General features: G+C 41.9%; 3 protein-coding genes across 3 annotated transcripts; 2 read left to right on the forward strand and 1 right to left on the reverse strand.

The window, feature by feature from the left end:
* Nucleotides 3,552–7,029, reverse strand: LOC8080518 (nuclear pore complex protein NUP35). The gene is made up of 3 exons (XM_002457125.2): nt 6,336–7,029; nt 4,953–5,064; nt 3,552–4,242 (listed from the first exon to the last, which is right to left on the reverse strand). The coding sequence occupies exons 1-3, from the start codon at nt 7,013–7,015 to the stop codon at nt 3,913–3,915; spliced, it is 1,122 nt and encodes a 373-aa protein (XP_002457170.2). The 5' UTR covers nt 7,016–7,029; the 3' UTR covers nt 3,552–3,912.
* Nucleotides 7,051–13,506, forward strand: LOC8084328 (thioredoxin-related transmembrane protein 2). The gene is made up of 11 exons (XM_002454949.2): nt 7,051–7,298; nt 7,409–7,453; nt 8,360–8,416; nt 8,598–8,667; nt 9,419–9,460; nt 10,486–10,559; nt 11,036–11,106; nt 11,423–11,508; nt 11,634–11,734; nt 13,064–13,121; nt 13,206–13,506. Coding segments are annotated over exons 1-11 (816 nt in total). The 5' UTR covers nt 7,051–7,088; the 3' UTR covers nt 13,208–13,506.
* Nucleotides 11,741–13,057, forward strand: LOC110433382. The gene is made up of 2 exons (XM_021455352.1): nt 11,741–12,162; nt 12,279–13,057. Exons 1-2 carry the CDS (start codon nt 11,991–11,993, stop codon nt 12,539–12,541), a joined length of 435 nt encoding a protein of 144 aa, XP_021311027.1. The 5' UTR covers nt 11,741–11,990; the 3' UTR covers nt 12,542–13,057.

Below are 13,845 nucleotides of genomic sequence, written 5' to 3' on the forward strand. Positions count from 1 at the left end.
CATATCTCTGTCTCCTTCCACGGGCGCACCTGACGGCCGCCCGGCCACAGTTCAGATCGCCGCTACGAATCCAGCTGAATGGCGCCGTGCGGAGGCGTTGCTGCCCTTGCTCTGCGACTGCAAGTCTGCAACGAACAGCGAGCTGATCGTGGTGGTAGGGATGGACGTCACAGTTGTCTCAGATCATCTCAGCCCCTGCAATGGCTTGGCCGTGCATCTCTGCTGCCCGGCCCCTCCAGGCCTCCTCTCCTCCTCCTCCTCCTCCTCCTCCTCCTCCTCCTCCCTTGGCGTTGTTTTCCGCCACCGTGTTCGTGCCGCTGCGTTTGGCTCGCGATCCAGGCGCCACCGTGTTGGATCTGAATTCGACGAGGCTCGCGCTTTCGCAGGGGTTGGCCTGGCTCGCTCGCTGTCGCTGGCTGCGCTGCGCTGCACAGACCAAGGACAAGGGTCGTCGTCGTTTTCGTGGAGTGCCAAGTGCCTCCTCCTCTTCGCTTGCACTACTGTCGTGCCACGGACAGACATGGCGAGGACATGCAAACCACACACCTGTGTCTCCGTGTGCGCACCGTGTTAACGGTCTTGAAAACTACTGTGCTGCTGTAGCTGTAGCTGTAGGAGTATCGTTCGACGACAGGGGATATGCTCGACAGAGAAGCTGCCATCTGGGGTACACGTGTACGCCGGCCATAGATTACCTCAGGATTACAAAGATCCTGTACATGAGTGCCACTAACTAACTGAATTCCCTTTCTTTGACAGAGGAGCAAAGGAAAAAAAAACTAGAAAAAAAAAGCATTCCCATTGTAGTTAATGCTTGAAAATAGCTACGTAGAAAACAATATCCCTACTTCAAGAACCGGGGAAAAGGGGGACGGTGGGCTATTTCATTCGGACTTTTTTTCTTGGTGAGATGAGATGCAGAGAATACAGAGCCCAGCTATATCGCTCTCCTGGCTATTTTGTATAAATCAAGAGCTGCAGGTTGTAACACGTGTTGTGAGGAAACAGAGTCAAAATCGAATACAGCGAACAAGTTAATGCTTGAAAGGTTCCCTACATAATTTTGTTTTTAATTATTATTAACAGATAAAAAGGCCAGCCTTAAGGAAAATAACATTTCTTCAGCCAATGCGTACCTGTGAGAAACACTACCCTGCTCAGTAGAGGATCGCAAAATGTTGACTCTGTTTTCTTATCTCTTCCTCTAGATAGACTTTCAAAACATGAATTTTGAATTCATTAGGTATGTACTCCTACGTTGTAGCTAGCTAGTTAAATGAACAACTCAACACACATGACTTGCAACGACAAATCAACAAAATGCATTCTAAATACAAGGCGTTGTTGACATTGACAATTAACGGGTAATAACTTCCATATTGAAATTTGCTTTGACAAAATATAAAACGGCATGCCGTTGTACATACCAATGTGTTTATTTTTGAATGTATGTACTATTTTTATTTCATTGTGCAACAACAAGTACACATGCATGCATTAAGACATAATTAAACAATATATTATGGTTTGTTAACTATACTAAAATAAACAACAACAACAACAACAACAACAGGTGTCAAGATAACACTATAGATAGTGCACCCCTCATGCTCGTGTAAGTATCCACGTCTACGACCTAATTGCATACTTAATTAGTGTTGATCCTGAGTAGGATGTCTCCTAGATGCAAGACAAAGCGTGTTTTTAATTACAACAATGAAAATAATCAACTCAAAGACATGGTTTATAAAAGAATTAAATAAACTACTAATCTATTTCTTTGTGTACTCTCTCTCTTTCGATTTCTAGTTGTGCCATCATCATTTCCTGTCAACTGCGAGCCCACGACCCAGTCAACGATTACCTGGCCCCAAGCGATATTGGACAAGTGTCGCCACCAGCCGCATTTCCGATTGGGTCATGAGGAATGTCAATGTTAAATTAATACTCCGATTAAGCTTTGATAGCTTAGCATTTCCTTTTCTTCAGAGAGATTTAATGCTGATAGATATTGCAACCATCAGATGGCGCCGGCTCTATCAATGAGAAAGAAACTTAATGATTGTATGTGTCTATGTGATGCATGCACAAAAGTGTTTCGAATACCACTACCAACTGTTTGATACCGATATCTGCCTCCAAATGCATCTATCTATGCTTAAATTTTGGCTTTACCATAATAGTCTTCAGAGTCTTTCTTAATGCCGTTGATCATGCAGGTTTGGGCTAAACTATATGCTTACTAAGATCCAGTCAGGTCGTTAATTACCACATTTGAAACAATGATTGTTCAGCATTAGTGACCAAACAAACTTGGTTTGGTTAACAAAGGCAGATTTTTTTGATAAATGGGTTCTGGAGTTCTCTCTGAACATCGTGGTTTCAAGTTGCCTTCTCTCCGTTTCTGTTGGGACGTTTGTGTCACAACAACACTTCAATAATGGATATGAATGGTTTAATAAATAACATTTTTTTCCTCTGGCGGCACTAAACAATACGATTGAGGTACGTGCTCAAACTGTTTCCACATATTTAAACAATTGCTAATTATTCATGTACTGGCAACAAGACAAAAACATAGAGTATATAGGATCTATAAAAATACAAAGCTGTACTGTACGGTATCTGAAGACTGGAGAGAGTTGGCTATATATGTGCAGGACACTTTTGCCGCTTCCTGATTAAATCAATCATTTATTTATATATGGGGACTATATGTTCCAGCTTGGAAATATTCTTTTCTTTTTTATTACTGTATATACTAGTTAACTCTCAAAGATAATCCTTTTCTTTTCATGCAGGTACTGGTGATTCGTTGACATCTAGTAATTTTATTTGCAGGAGCAAAGACTACCATTTGGGGCAGGTTTTGTAACGCTGTTTAACAAATATTTCATGTTGACATTTCTTTTGTACTCTATTTGTCGTTGATTTGTCCAAAAAACGTGCTGGCGTTCAGACTTGGAAGCGCAGGGCCGTACTATAAATTGTTAATTGCAAGTCTCATCAACTGAGCGGTTTCATATAATTTTAACAGGTACTTTGTAGTACTAGTAATGTTATTAGTGAGGATGGTTTGACTTATGCACGTTGAGCATTTCAACACCACTTTCGATAGAAGTCAACTTTGACCACTTATTCTGATAAACTGATTTTTAATGCTTACTTTCCAGTGTTCCATTAGGGCACTCACAATGCAAGACTCTATCACAGAGTCTAAGACAATTAATTACATATTATTTATGATATTTTTACTGATGTGGCAGTATATTTATTGAAGAAAGAGGTAGAAAAAATAAGACTCCAAGTCTTATTTGGACTCTAAGTCCACATTGTTCGAGGTAATAAATAACTTTAGACTCTATGATAGAGTCTGCATTGTGAGTGACCTTATCATGTAGTAGCCTCGAGAATGTCTGCGAAAACCCACCCTACGCCTAGCTGACAAAAACAAAAGGTCAAATCCCATCGTTTTGTTCGAGCAAGATGCAGAGAACAGCGGAACAGAGGATTATATAGATTCCTTGTTTCCGCGAGGGGAACAATTCATATTCCATTTCAAATTTAACTTTTGAAGACATGGCATTCCCTAGCTCAAATCCTTTATAAAGGACGCGGGCATGTTTAACTAAATACAATCGATGATCATGAGATCTCATAATCTATCTGACATAATTCACTGCATCAATACAACCGTTTGACCTTCGCTACCCTGCTAGCTTGTAACACCATATCATGGTAGGAAGCCGAAAGAATAAGATAACAGCATAACACTCTGCACAATGATACAAAGTGCGAACCACGGTGACCAAATAATGTTTTTACTGTAACATCGATAAGTGAACCTCATTTTGGCCTAGAATTTCCAAAAGGAACAAAAAAAGTTGCCACCATTTGAGTGAACAATGCAACTTAAAGGCCAAACATCAAGTCCATAACTTTGGACAAGACAGATTTTGTAGGCGAAGCAATGGCCCCAGATGCGCCACGGTTGCTCTCGTTGCAGCTGCCATTTGGCACAGAGTTGCTAGGTAAAGGTGCTAGTGCGTTCCTGGTTGCAAATCCACTTGGTGCTACAGGTTGCGATGTAAATGTGATTGTAGCACTGCCCTGATAGTTCTCGTTGGTGTTCTCATTCAGGTATTGCCGCTGCCATGGATCCACTGGCTTCACACCAATAATAAGAACAATGTTTAACTGCTGCCCATGTTTGGCAAGTGCTTTCTGTGCATCATGACGGCTCTGAACATAAGAAAAAACAGAACACACAAGTCAGCAAAGATAATTGCACTGATAACAGCAAAGATAACTGCGATCTTAAGCAGAGTGAGTCCAACTAGAAAAAGCTATTGCTGGTAGTCAGAAAACAAAGGCATCATAAGGTACTGTCCCATAACAGAGAGTAAATAAAATCTGTAATATACTGTAAAATACATGGTGATAAAAAGGGAAATATGAGCAAGAAACTCCAAATCCCAACGCTATCTTGTACATGGAAATCTGAGGTGGATCAACAAAAAAACTTTTTTTGTCAAACCTATGCAAAGTGTTGTTTACAGCAATCCCAAACAACAGGCTAGCCAGAAAATGCGTGGTTAGTTGCTTTTATGATAACAGAATGCTCTAGTCGGTTAATATTATTATGTGAGAATATTATTCAATAGATCAAATAGCTCCACTTACTAACTAGATAGATCAAATAAGTAAAAGAACATTATTGCTGAAGTAAACAAAGCCACCAATAGCATTTTAATTTTGGTGCTTGAATTAGCCATACCCAGGGATCACTTTCATTCAACAATTTCCCAAATAACCTATAAAGTCTAGCTAGTACAGCAAATGACATGGTTTATTTTGTGCTTATTCTCAGGGACAATTATCTATAAAAAGTAGGTAGCAAATGTCTAGGGGTTATCAGTGCTCAAACAGTAGAGCTGTAAATATATAGTTACCTGATACAAGATATGCACCCAGTTTGCATCCCTTGGACCAGGAACATGTCTCAAGACTATCCCACACTTCTCAAATTCTCGCAGCACCATGTTAGTATCACCAGGCGGAAATCTGAAAGAAATAAGGTGGAAGATTAATAAAGCTGTAATACATTATAACAATAACACCACTGTCATCCAACCATCAGATCTATTCAAGTTAATCAGATGCTGAGAGAATCAAGCGTGCAGGGGCATACGGCTTATGGATTGCATGATTTTTCAAAATACATGATCAACCAAAGTACTCTCTCGGTTTCGAAATATTGGGTGTATTAGGATTTAAAAAGTAACTTTATAGATTTTGACCAATGATTACTCAAATTATATGCACGCTTAGTACATAAATTTTTTATCAACAGATTAACATTCCAACAACCTAATTTTGAAGTAATTGCTGTCACAAGTAAGAGTAATTGATAATCAACATAAAAGTACGCTTCTAAATATTTGTTTTTTTCCAAATCCTACGCGCCTTATAACAGATGGAGGAACTGTAGACACCTATATTAGAACATTTAGGCTAATGTATAGTGCAGCAGTGCACGTAAATGTAGATCAGGAAAAATACATACTGAATCATTACAAGATAAGAGATCCTAAAACTGCCTGATTAATATTTGTTGGGATTTTCCTCCTAAGTTTGAAAAATTGTGCACTCAACACCCTATACATAATGCATGTTTCCATTCCCCACCAACATTTTGCCAACTTTGTCAGTATGACGATAACAAAAGGCAAGCCTTATCATGGGAGAAGATAACCAATCTGTTGGATATGAGCATTGCATCACTCTATCACATAGACTTAGCAGAATATGATCCGAGGGAGTGTACATCAACAAAATATAAGGCATCCTGGTTTACAACTATACTAGCAGACTCTACCCATGACCTCTAAAGTTGCTCTTTGTGACTTGCTTGTCTGCTTCAAGGATTAACAATGAAAATGCAACATAACAAACGGTCAAAATCATGTTAGTTTCAACCAGGAAACCAATCTGTTGTTTCCTGTTAAGGTCATGTTGGTAATGTAGGCATCAAAACCTTGTAGCCTATTGTACTATGTCATCTGAATCTCTAGAGCTATGTTAGGGGTACGAGGTCCATACACTGATGATACGAAATTCTTGGAAGTTATGTTCAAAGGGAAACTCTGGCAACATCAGATGAGTTTTTAAGAAACATTACCAATTCCAAATGCACTTGGACATATAGTTACTAGACTAATTTAATTACAAAACAAAACATACAACTGTATGAATCCAATGCAGCAAATTATACAACAATCCACACATCCTAGCACACCCATTGCATCGAATTAGCTGGGGACGAGGCCACATACCCGAAAACGGTGACCCATTCCTCCTCGTCGACCCGGCCAGCAGCCGGAGCCGAATCTCTCGGCATCTCCGGCCGCGCAACCTCCCTGGGAGGCGGCAGCGTGATCAGCGCTACCTTCTGCTGCTGTGACTGCTGACCCGACGGCGTCGTCGGGGACTGCTGCTGGTGCTGCACGACGCCATCCATCGGTGACCCCTCCCTGGGCTTCTCCTCCCTCGAGGGGGTCCACCACGCCGAGGGGGCCGGCGAGCCGTTGGACCGCATTGGCGAGGAGAAGAGGCCGGCACCACGCGAGGGCTGAGGCGAGGGTGTCGCAGTCGCCTGCGGAGGCGTGGCCGGGTGCGGGGAGGGGGATTGGTGGGAGAGGTCGTCGAGGGAGAGCAGCGGCGGCGGCGGCGGCGGGGTGGAGGCCTGCGTCTCTCGCCGCATCGAGGCCGGTGGGAGGCGAAACGACGAGGAGATCGGGGACGACAGGTCCCGCAGGAACGGCGGGTGGTGGCGCCGGTGGTCCGGCCTGGAGGCACTCATGACGGCGGCGAGAGATGAAACCCTAGCAGACAGAGCGAGTTCCACAGTCGAGTGCGCCTTGGGTTTTTGGAAGCCTCGCGCGTGTGAATGCGAAGAGGCAAACAGAACGTCTGTGTCACCAACATGTGGACCCCAGACCTTCAGGGCCCACATGTCGGACTACTAACGTTTGGCTCGAAGGCGCTGAACAGGGGATACGCCAACTCATACGTCGCTTCTGAATAAAATGGAGGTCGCGACGGCGACGGAGGCGTCGGCGCCGGCGGCGAGCGGCGGCGCGGCGCGGCAGACTCACCCATTCCCGTGGCTAGACGCTGCCATCTCGGAGCCCTACTACTTCCTGCACCTCCTCGCCTTCTTCTCTTACTTCGCGGCCCGCAGCGCGGCGCTCTCCGCCGACAACGGAGGCGAACTCCACGACCGCCTCCTCCGTCGGGTAAGCTTCGGAGATCCCCGTGTGCCCGATCCGGATCGAGTCATTCAATTGGTTGTTGAGTTGTGTTGGCTCATGCGAGCGAATCGGTGTTGATGTGTTTGGTTTTGCAGGAGATCCAGGCAGTGCTCGTGTTCCTCGTGCTCTTCGTAGTGAAGGTGCGATGATCAATTCCAACCAGAATTCCATTTTGCAAGCTTATTTTCTGAATAGTATGCTTGGATTTGGTGTTAAAATTGGTGGGAGTAGCCAGTAGGTACAGCTGTTGCTCTGAAACGTGGATTGTAATGCTGTTATGTGTGCTTTCATATTTGTTATGTTACATGGGCAAGGACTTTGTGTGTTTCTAATTTTTCCATTTATAAATTAGTCAGCCTGACAGCCTGCAACTTGAGGTGTTGAATTTGATGTCCCAGTAAATTGAAAAAGAAAAGGGTCACATTGTTAGGCCATTACATGAATTGCTTTTGTGGTAGAATTAGATTTGCTATGAGGTTAGATTGCATCATATTGAAGATGCAAGATCAGTTGAAGTAATAGCAATGCAGGTTGAGATGTGAGAGCCAATGCTATGCTATTCCTTGTGGGATACTTTCTCCTATTGCAAATATGCATATAGATTCGCTTGTGCCTTATCTTTTTGCTGTTGGAAGTCGATTATCCACATGCTATAGGAATTTCTTGCTATTCCTTGTGTGATACTTCCCCATATTTATGGCAAATATGGATAGAGTCTCAAGCATGCCTTCCTTCCTTCTTTTTTTTTTCCTTTGCTGGAAGTGGATTATTTGCATGCCTGATGAATGCTCATAGCTGAGGTTACACATTGGTTCATAAGAAAATAATTTTTCTAGGTGGATTTTTCTTGTTTTTGTGCTTCGCTGTCCACATGCACAAATGCACAATCTTCTTGTTTGATATGGGAGTCTTCCACAAAAGGGGGACAGCGAGGAATTATACTTTTCACCATCAAATGCACATCTTCTTGTTTGATATGGGATGATGATTGTGTAAAAGCTCATTATGATGTTTGTTTCGCTAATTAAATTGTTAATGCTCAGCAGATTGTGAAAGAGGAAACCTGGGAAACATTCATTGCTGACTCATTGCTTTATGCGAAGGTGTGTTGATGTGGGATGCTCCTGTTTTCTTATCTATTGTCATTGACCCCAAATGAAATAATAATCTTGTGGTTTTCTTTCATAGAACCAGGTTACTGTAGAGCATCTAGTTTCAATACTGCAGTTAATATTTGTGGAATTCGCAATCTGATTCCTTTTCTTTTGTCCCCTCATGTTGTAGGGTTTATTGCTGGCAGTTACTTTGGTTATTGATTATTGGCTGGTCTTTGCCTACTTTCTGGGATTTCTTGGTATGTTTGTTTATCACAGATGGCGGATGATATTTATCAATCTAATTATTGACCAGCATATCTGAACTTGTATCCATAGACTGTAACTAATTCAGTCTTCTCCTGAATAACTGGATCTGTGAAGTTCATGTCCAGGATAGCTACCCTGAGGGTGGCTGGGGCGTGGGCCCTAATTAACCCATGCCAAACTGTTTAGATTAGAGCTCTGGATTTCCTTCCTGAAATTATAGAAAATTCTTTACCCCATCGCTCCATCAGGAGAGAAGAGTTTGTCTAAGGAGAGCTGGTTTCAATGTGCTGTCAAATTATAAAGATAGTTCCCCCTGATTGGGCTCCTGCTCTGTAAGCAGGAAGGACAATCTTGTCTGTCCTGCTGTTTCATTCCCTGAAAAGAAGTCTGCTATTTACTATTTAGGCTGATGAACACCTCAATAGTTCTTATTGGCTAGTTGCCTAGTTCTGATTACTCATTGTTGTTCGTAGCCTGGTTTTGCACTTAATTATTGCCACACAATATGAACTGCATGCTTTTGTTATAAGAGGTCTTATGCTACGCATACTGGAAAGTAGGAAGTTCAATAATAGTCTTCTTACAGCTGATGTGGGATGTGCTGGATCTAGATTAGCTACTTGCTCCTCCTTATCTTTCATTATTTCCTTAGTCACCGACTTATAAATATCTCGGTTATTAGGTTCTGATAATTATTTTGGACTCGTCATAACTTGTGCTTATTTTTCTTTCCTTCTGCAGTTATATATGCTGTAGCTCAACAGCCACCTTATGACGGCCTAGGTATGCATGCTCATATAGGGTATAGAATATTATAAGTACATGTCTTGTATGAATAGAGTGTTTGTATCAAGTAACTCTTTGACAGCTGAGAACTGTATTCTCAAGTGTTGGATACTATGCTTTGAATTAATATTTTATATGATTGTATCCTTATTTACACCCTTGGGTTGCTCGTTGTTAACGTGTTTTTTTAGCTAAATTTTACTCACGCATCTCATGAGACTAAAGCATATGGAACTTTCGCAAACAGAAAAAAGCATCTGGAACTTACTAGTTAATGGCTTGTGATGGGTTATACCAGTATAAGAAGTTTTACATTTGGTAAAGTGGTCGCAAATCAATCATTAGGTAATCACTGCATGCGGCATTTTTATTGTCAGTTTTCTCAGAGCTCTCTTGTACAAATTCTGAACTGGTTATGAAATTGAACTAATGAGTGCTTGCATTGGTGCCTTGGTGGTAACTGGTTCTTTACTGAATGGAACATGTCCACTGTCCTATATTCAGGGTGGAGCAGACTTTGGCTGGATCTATCTTATTTGTGACTTTGAGTGCAGTTGATGAGCCATATCTGTTCACAAATTGATCTACCAGTTTTTAATGTGATGTTCCTAGACTGGATTGTCCTGAAATAAATTGATTTAACTGGGATTACCAATATTGCAAGCCTTGGTACTTTACTACTTTAGATAAACTTTCCAGCTGAATAGAGAACGAGCATGTGTACTAATGCTTGGAAATTATATTTCAGCATTGGTTTTTGTTTGACTTTGCGTGTGGCATAATTTTTTTTCCTATGTTTGTGCTCGTTTACACATTAAAAGCTAAAATGCGACGGCATCAAATATTCTCTTTAATATCATGTGACAGTATGAATGTGAAAAGCATATCTATTTGTTAAACAAACTGCTTGTCATTTTCTTACCTAATCCAGAAGTATTTGTATCCATCCTTTGTTTTCTACCCCAATTTGAAACATTGCCTTTGTTTCTCTCAGTTGCACTGATATTTTACTTTTCACACAGGCCATTCAAATCACTTGACCCCATTGCAACTTGAAAGTCTGCTAACTGAAGAGCCAACATCAAGATTTTGGCTGGTAATTTCTTTACATGTTTTTAAGCGAAATTCTAATATCATTATCTCCAAATTTCCAGTAAATTCCTACCCCCTTTATTATTTGGTCAAGGCTTGTAGGCTTGTAGCCTGTAGGTACCTACAACTGTTACAAATGTGTCACTCATCTTATGGAAGGATTAGGAGCCTAAGAAGAATTTCGTATGGTTTGATAGCAACCAGTGGAATTCCTTGCCCAACTGCGCAACTAAATTTAGAGACTGTAACTTTAGTGCATATGATTAAAAATATAGTTTGTCTACTTTGACAGCCACAGTATCAAAACCTGACCACCTTAAGAAGTTTGGAGTCTTCTCATTTTCTTTTGGTTAGTGAGGGAACTTGTAGGAGTTCCTTTTTTTAAGAATTACCCAGAAGTTTCTTGCCCATAAAGTTAGGTGTGTGTTTTAATTTCCCTGGTTCTTTGATGACTTGATATTTTTATTTCAATGCAAACAGGTAGAATTCCGAACTTCATTTTCAGCAAAATGTATACAAGCAAGCAGCGTTCTGCCTGAACTTTCTATTATGTAAGTGTTTATTGAAATTTCTGATTATTTACTACCTTGCGGAGTTTCCATTCTGTGCTGTAAGGTAGTATTAAGATCTTACAACAAAATCTCATTGCCATGATGGGAGTTTGAGACTCAACTGAAAGCATTAAATTTTCCGTATCATTCTTTTCTTGCAGTTGCATGGCACTCACCATTATTTGCTCTTGAAATATACTATTTAACTGATCTCTCCAAGTTAGATTAAGAAACTATTCAGAGTACTTTTTTGTCCTGAACATAACATGGTTCATGTTTTTCTACCAGTTTGCATTTTCACATTCTATTAATGCAGGTACTCGAACAAGAACATCTCTTTTGGAATAATTGACCTCGGGCATTTCCCAAATGCTGCAGCAAAATTTGGGATATCCATGTGGGGTAAATTTTTTTTGCCTCATTTATCTGCTTCATTCTTTACTGTTATCTTTTGGGTTGGAGATTTGGGGTGCTTGCATTTCAGTCTTATGTGCTCTATTAACTCTTGACTTGATTTCTTTGAACAGATCATCTTCCCACTTACATATTGTTTGACAAGGTGACTGAAGTTTCTCGGTTTCCAGAAATCACAAGTGAATCAAAAGTATTTGTGCCAAAAGTTACTAAGGTTATTTTCATCACCTTTTGTTTTTATGGTTTATTGTATTTCCCTTTTTGTGGATCAACCTACATGAGTTTACATTACTTCTGACGTTTGGATCAACATGTGAGGTGATCCGAATAGCTTGTTTGGTTCTAGGGACAGAATCATCCTTGTTTCTTGTTTGGTTGAGGGAGTGAAGAGGGACACAGACAAGAAGCTGTCAACCAACGGTTGGCACCGTCGGTGTGTGGCCCAAGTGTTAGTGGAGCATAGCATCTCCATGGGCGCTGCCACCACGCCCAACTTGGCTCCACCGCACCCCCTCACCAAACTATCTCCTGGTCATCTTCTTCCTGTAGCTTGGCGGCCATGGTCACGGCAGATCGGGGCCCCCGCTCGGCTCCTCTCTCTTTGGCCGCCCCTGTTAGGCTCCTCCCGCTTTGACCACCCTGGTTGGTTCCTCCCTCTTTGTCCGCCCCTACTTAGCTCCGACCGGCCCTGCTCGTCTCCTCCCAGATCGACGCCCCCGCTCAGCTCTGGCTGCCTTGGCATTGCTGTTTATACACAGGGCACGGTGGGGCCTGCGTCGGGTGCAGTGGGGGCGCGCGGTGGGGCACGCAGTGTCATGGTGCAGCGTCCGGCGTGCATGGAGGAGGAAGAAGGACCGAAGCAGGCGGAAGAAGAAATATGAACGGAACAATAACTGTCGGGAGGGGACAAGATGGTTCGACCGATTCTGAGGGACAGCATCTTAGGAGAATATACCCTCCAACTCCAAGGGATGGTTCCATTCCACATGTTCCAAAACCAAACACTCTGTCCCGCCCCTAAACGAAGCACACCCTAAGCATTTTTTTGGCAGTGTACTATTGGTGTGGCTGGTTATTCTAATTGGCGGATAAGAGATAACCATGATCCTGTAATGGAAAAGGTAGCTGGAAGATAAGCTAGTTTGGATAGTGGGGTTAAGGAAACACAAAAGCATATTGGTGGAAGTTAAGTAATGAAATATTGCCTACCTAATAACCTAAAGAATGGCGTGTAAGAAGACAACAAGGAGTACAGTTTGACACTCCGGTTCCTACCTAATAACCTAAAGAATGGCGTGTAAGAAGACAACAAGGAGTACAGTTTGACACTCCGGTTCACTTTCATTTTAGTTTCGATATTACATCTGGGTTGATTATCCGGCTTTATACTTCAATCGAAGTACTGTGGTGAGTCATGACCAACTTGTTGACATGCCAATGATCGAACTCCTGAAACTTCAGTTAGCTATCGAGTCATTCTCAATGGCCCAGCATGAAAATCAATTATGTGATGGTTAATATCGTGCCTGTGTATTTCTTGCAGAAACTTCTTTGCCAGCATTTTGATCTTGACAGACGATTGATTGGATACCTATCTACCTGTAAGTCAGCCACAGATGACTTTCACTGTCTTTTTCACTTCATCATCTACGGAACATATGTTAATCAAATACATCCTGTCACAGGATCTGTCAGCTATCCCAGATGCCTCAAAGGATGGGGCCATTTCCTTTTTTGTCGCTGAATCGGACATCTGTGTGGCAGCAATCAGTTCAGGGGTATCTTGAGCCTTGTATTATTCGATGATTTGCTTATGCCCTTTTAATCAAGGCCAGTAAACTTTGTGGTGAAAAAAACACATATTTTTGTCTAATCTGTCAGCTACTGAATTATAGAATTTCACTACCATGCAGAGATTTCTGTAATGATTTGCCGACTATGTTTTGTGACTGCAGCAGCAGTCAATTCAGACACCATTCATTTCCACTGAGCAGGGGTGTCCCGGAATTTGTTCGTCTCCGCTCCTTTTCCATGTGTTAGTGGCCTGCACGGTAGGTCTTCCTGGCTCCCCTCCATTCCATTTCATTATCTGCCATGCCTGATGCTTTTCCTAGCCGATTTATGCCTTGAATATGCTTAGTGCTCTCTGATAATCCTAATTAAAAACACAAAGCATTCGATTTGGCCACCACCATTGTCAAGTGGAGGAAAAGTCTGATTTCGCATTGTTAAGAAGCCTGAATGCCTGATTGCCCAGTAAAAGGAGGGATTGGTGATGTGTTGGAAAATTTAGAATAATACTACTGTGCAAAAGTGGGGTTAGGT

This window comes from Sorghum bicolor, chromosome 3 (assembly GCF_000003195.3).
Source record: "Sorghum bicolor cultivar BTx623 chromosome 3, Sorghum_bicolor_NCBIv3, whole genome shotgun sequence".
NCBI lineage: Eukaryota > Viridiplantae > Streptophyta > Magnoliopsida > Poales > Poaceae > Sorghum > Sorghum bicolor.

Coding starts and splice junctions, on each gene's coding strand:
- LOC8080518 (XM_002457125.2), bottom strand. CDS start 7,015: ATGTGGGCCCTGAAGGTCTGGGGTCCACATGTTGGTGACACAGACGTT. Junction 5,065..6,335: donor GAATGGGTCACCGTTTTCGG/GTATGTGGCCTC, acceptor TATTTCTTTCAG/ATTTCCGCCTGGTGATACTA. Junction 4,243..4,952: donor GGGTGCATATCTTGTATCAG/GTAACTATATAT, acceptor TCTTATGTTCAG/AGCCGTCATGATGCACAGAA.
- LOC8084328 (XM_002454949.2), top strand. CDS start 7,089: ATGGAGGTCGCGACGGCGACGGAGGCGTCGGCGCCGGCGGCGAGCGGC. Junction 11,107..11,422: donor CTGCCTGAACTTTCTATTAT/GTAAGTGTTTAT, acceptor CTATTAATGCAG/GTACTCGAACAAGAACATCT. Junction 11,735..13,063: donor TTGTGCCAAAAGTTACTAAG/GTTATTTTCATC, acceptor TATTTCTTGCAG/AAACTTCTTTGCCAGCATTT.
- LOC110433382 (XM_021455352.1), top strand. CDS start 11,991: ATGGGCGCTGCCACCACGCCCAACTTGGCTCCACCGCACCCCCTCACC. Junction 12,163..12,278: donor CTCCCGCTTTGACCACCCTG/GTTGGTTCCTCC, acceptor GTTTATACACAG/GGCACGGTGGGGCCTGCGTC.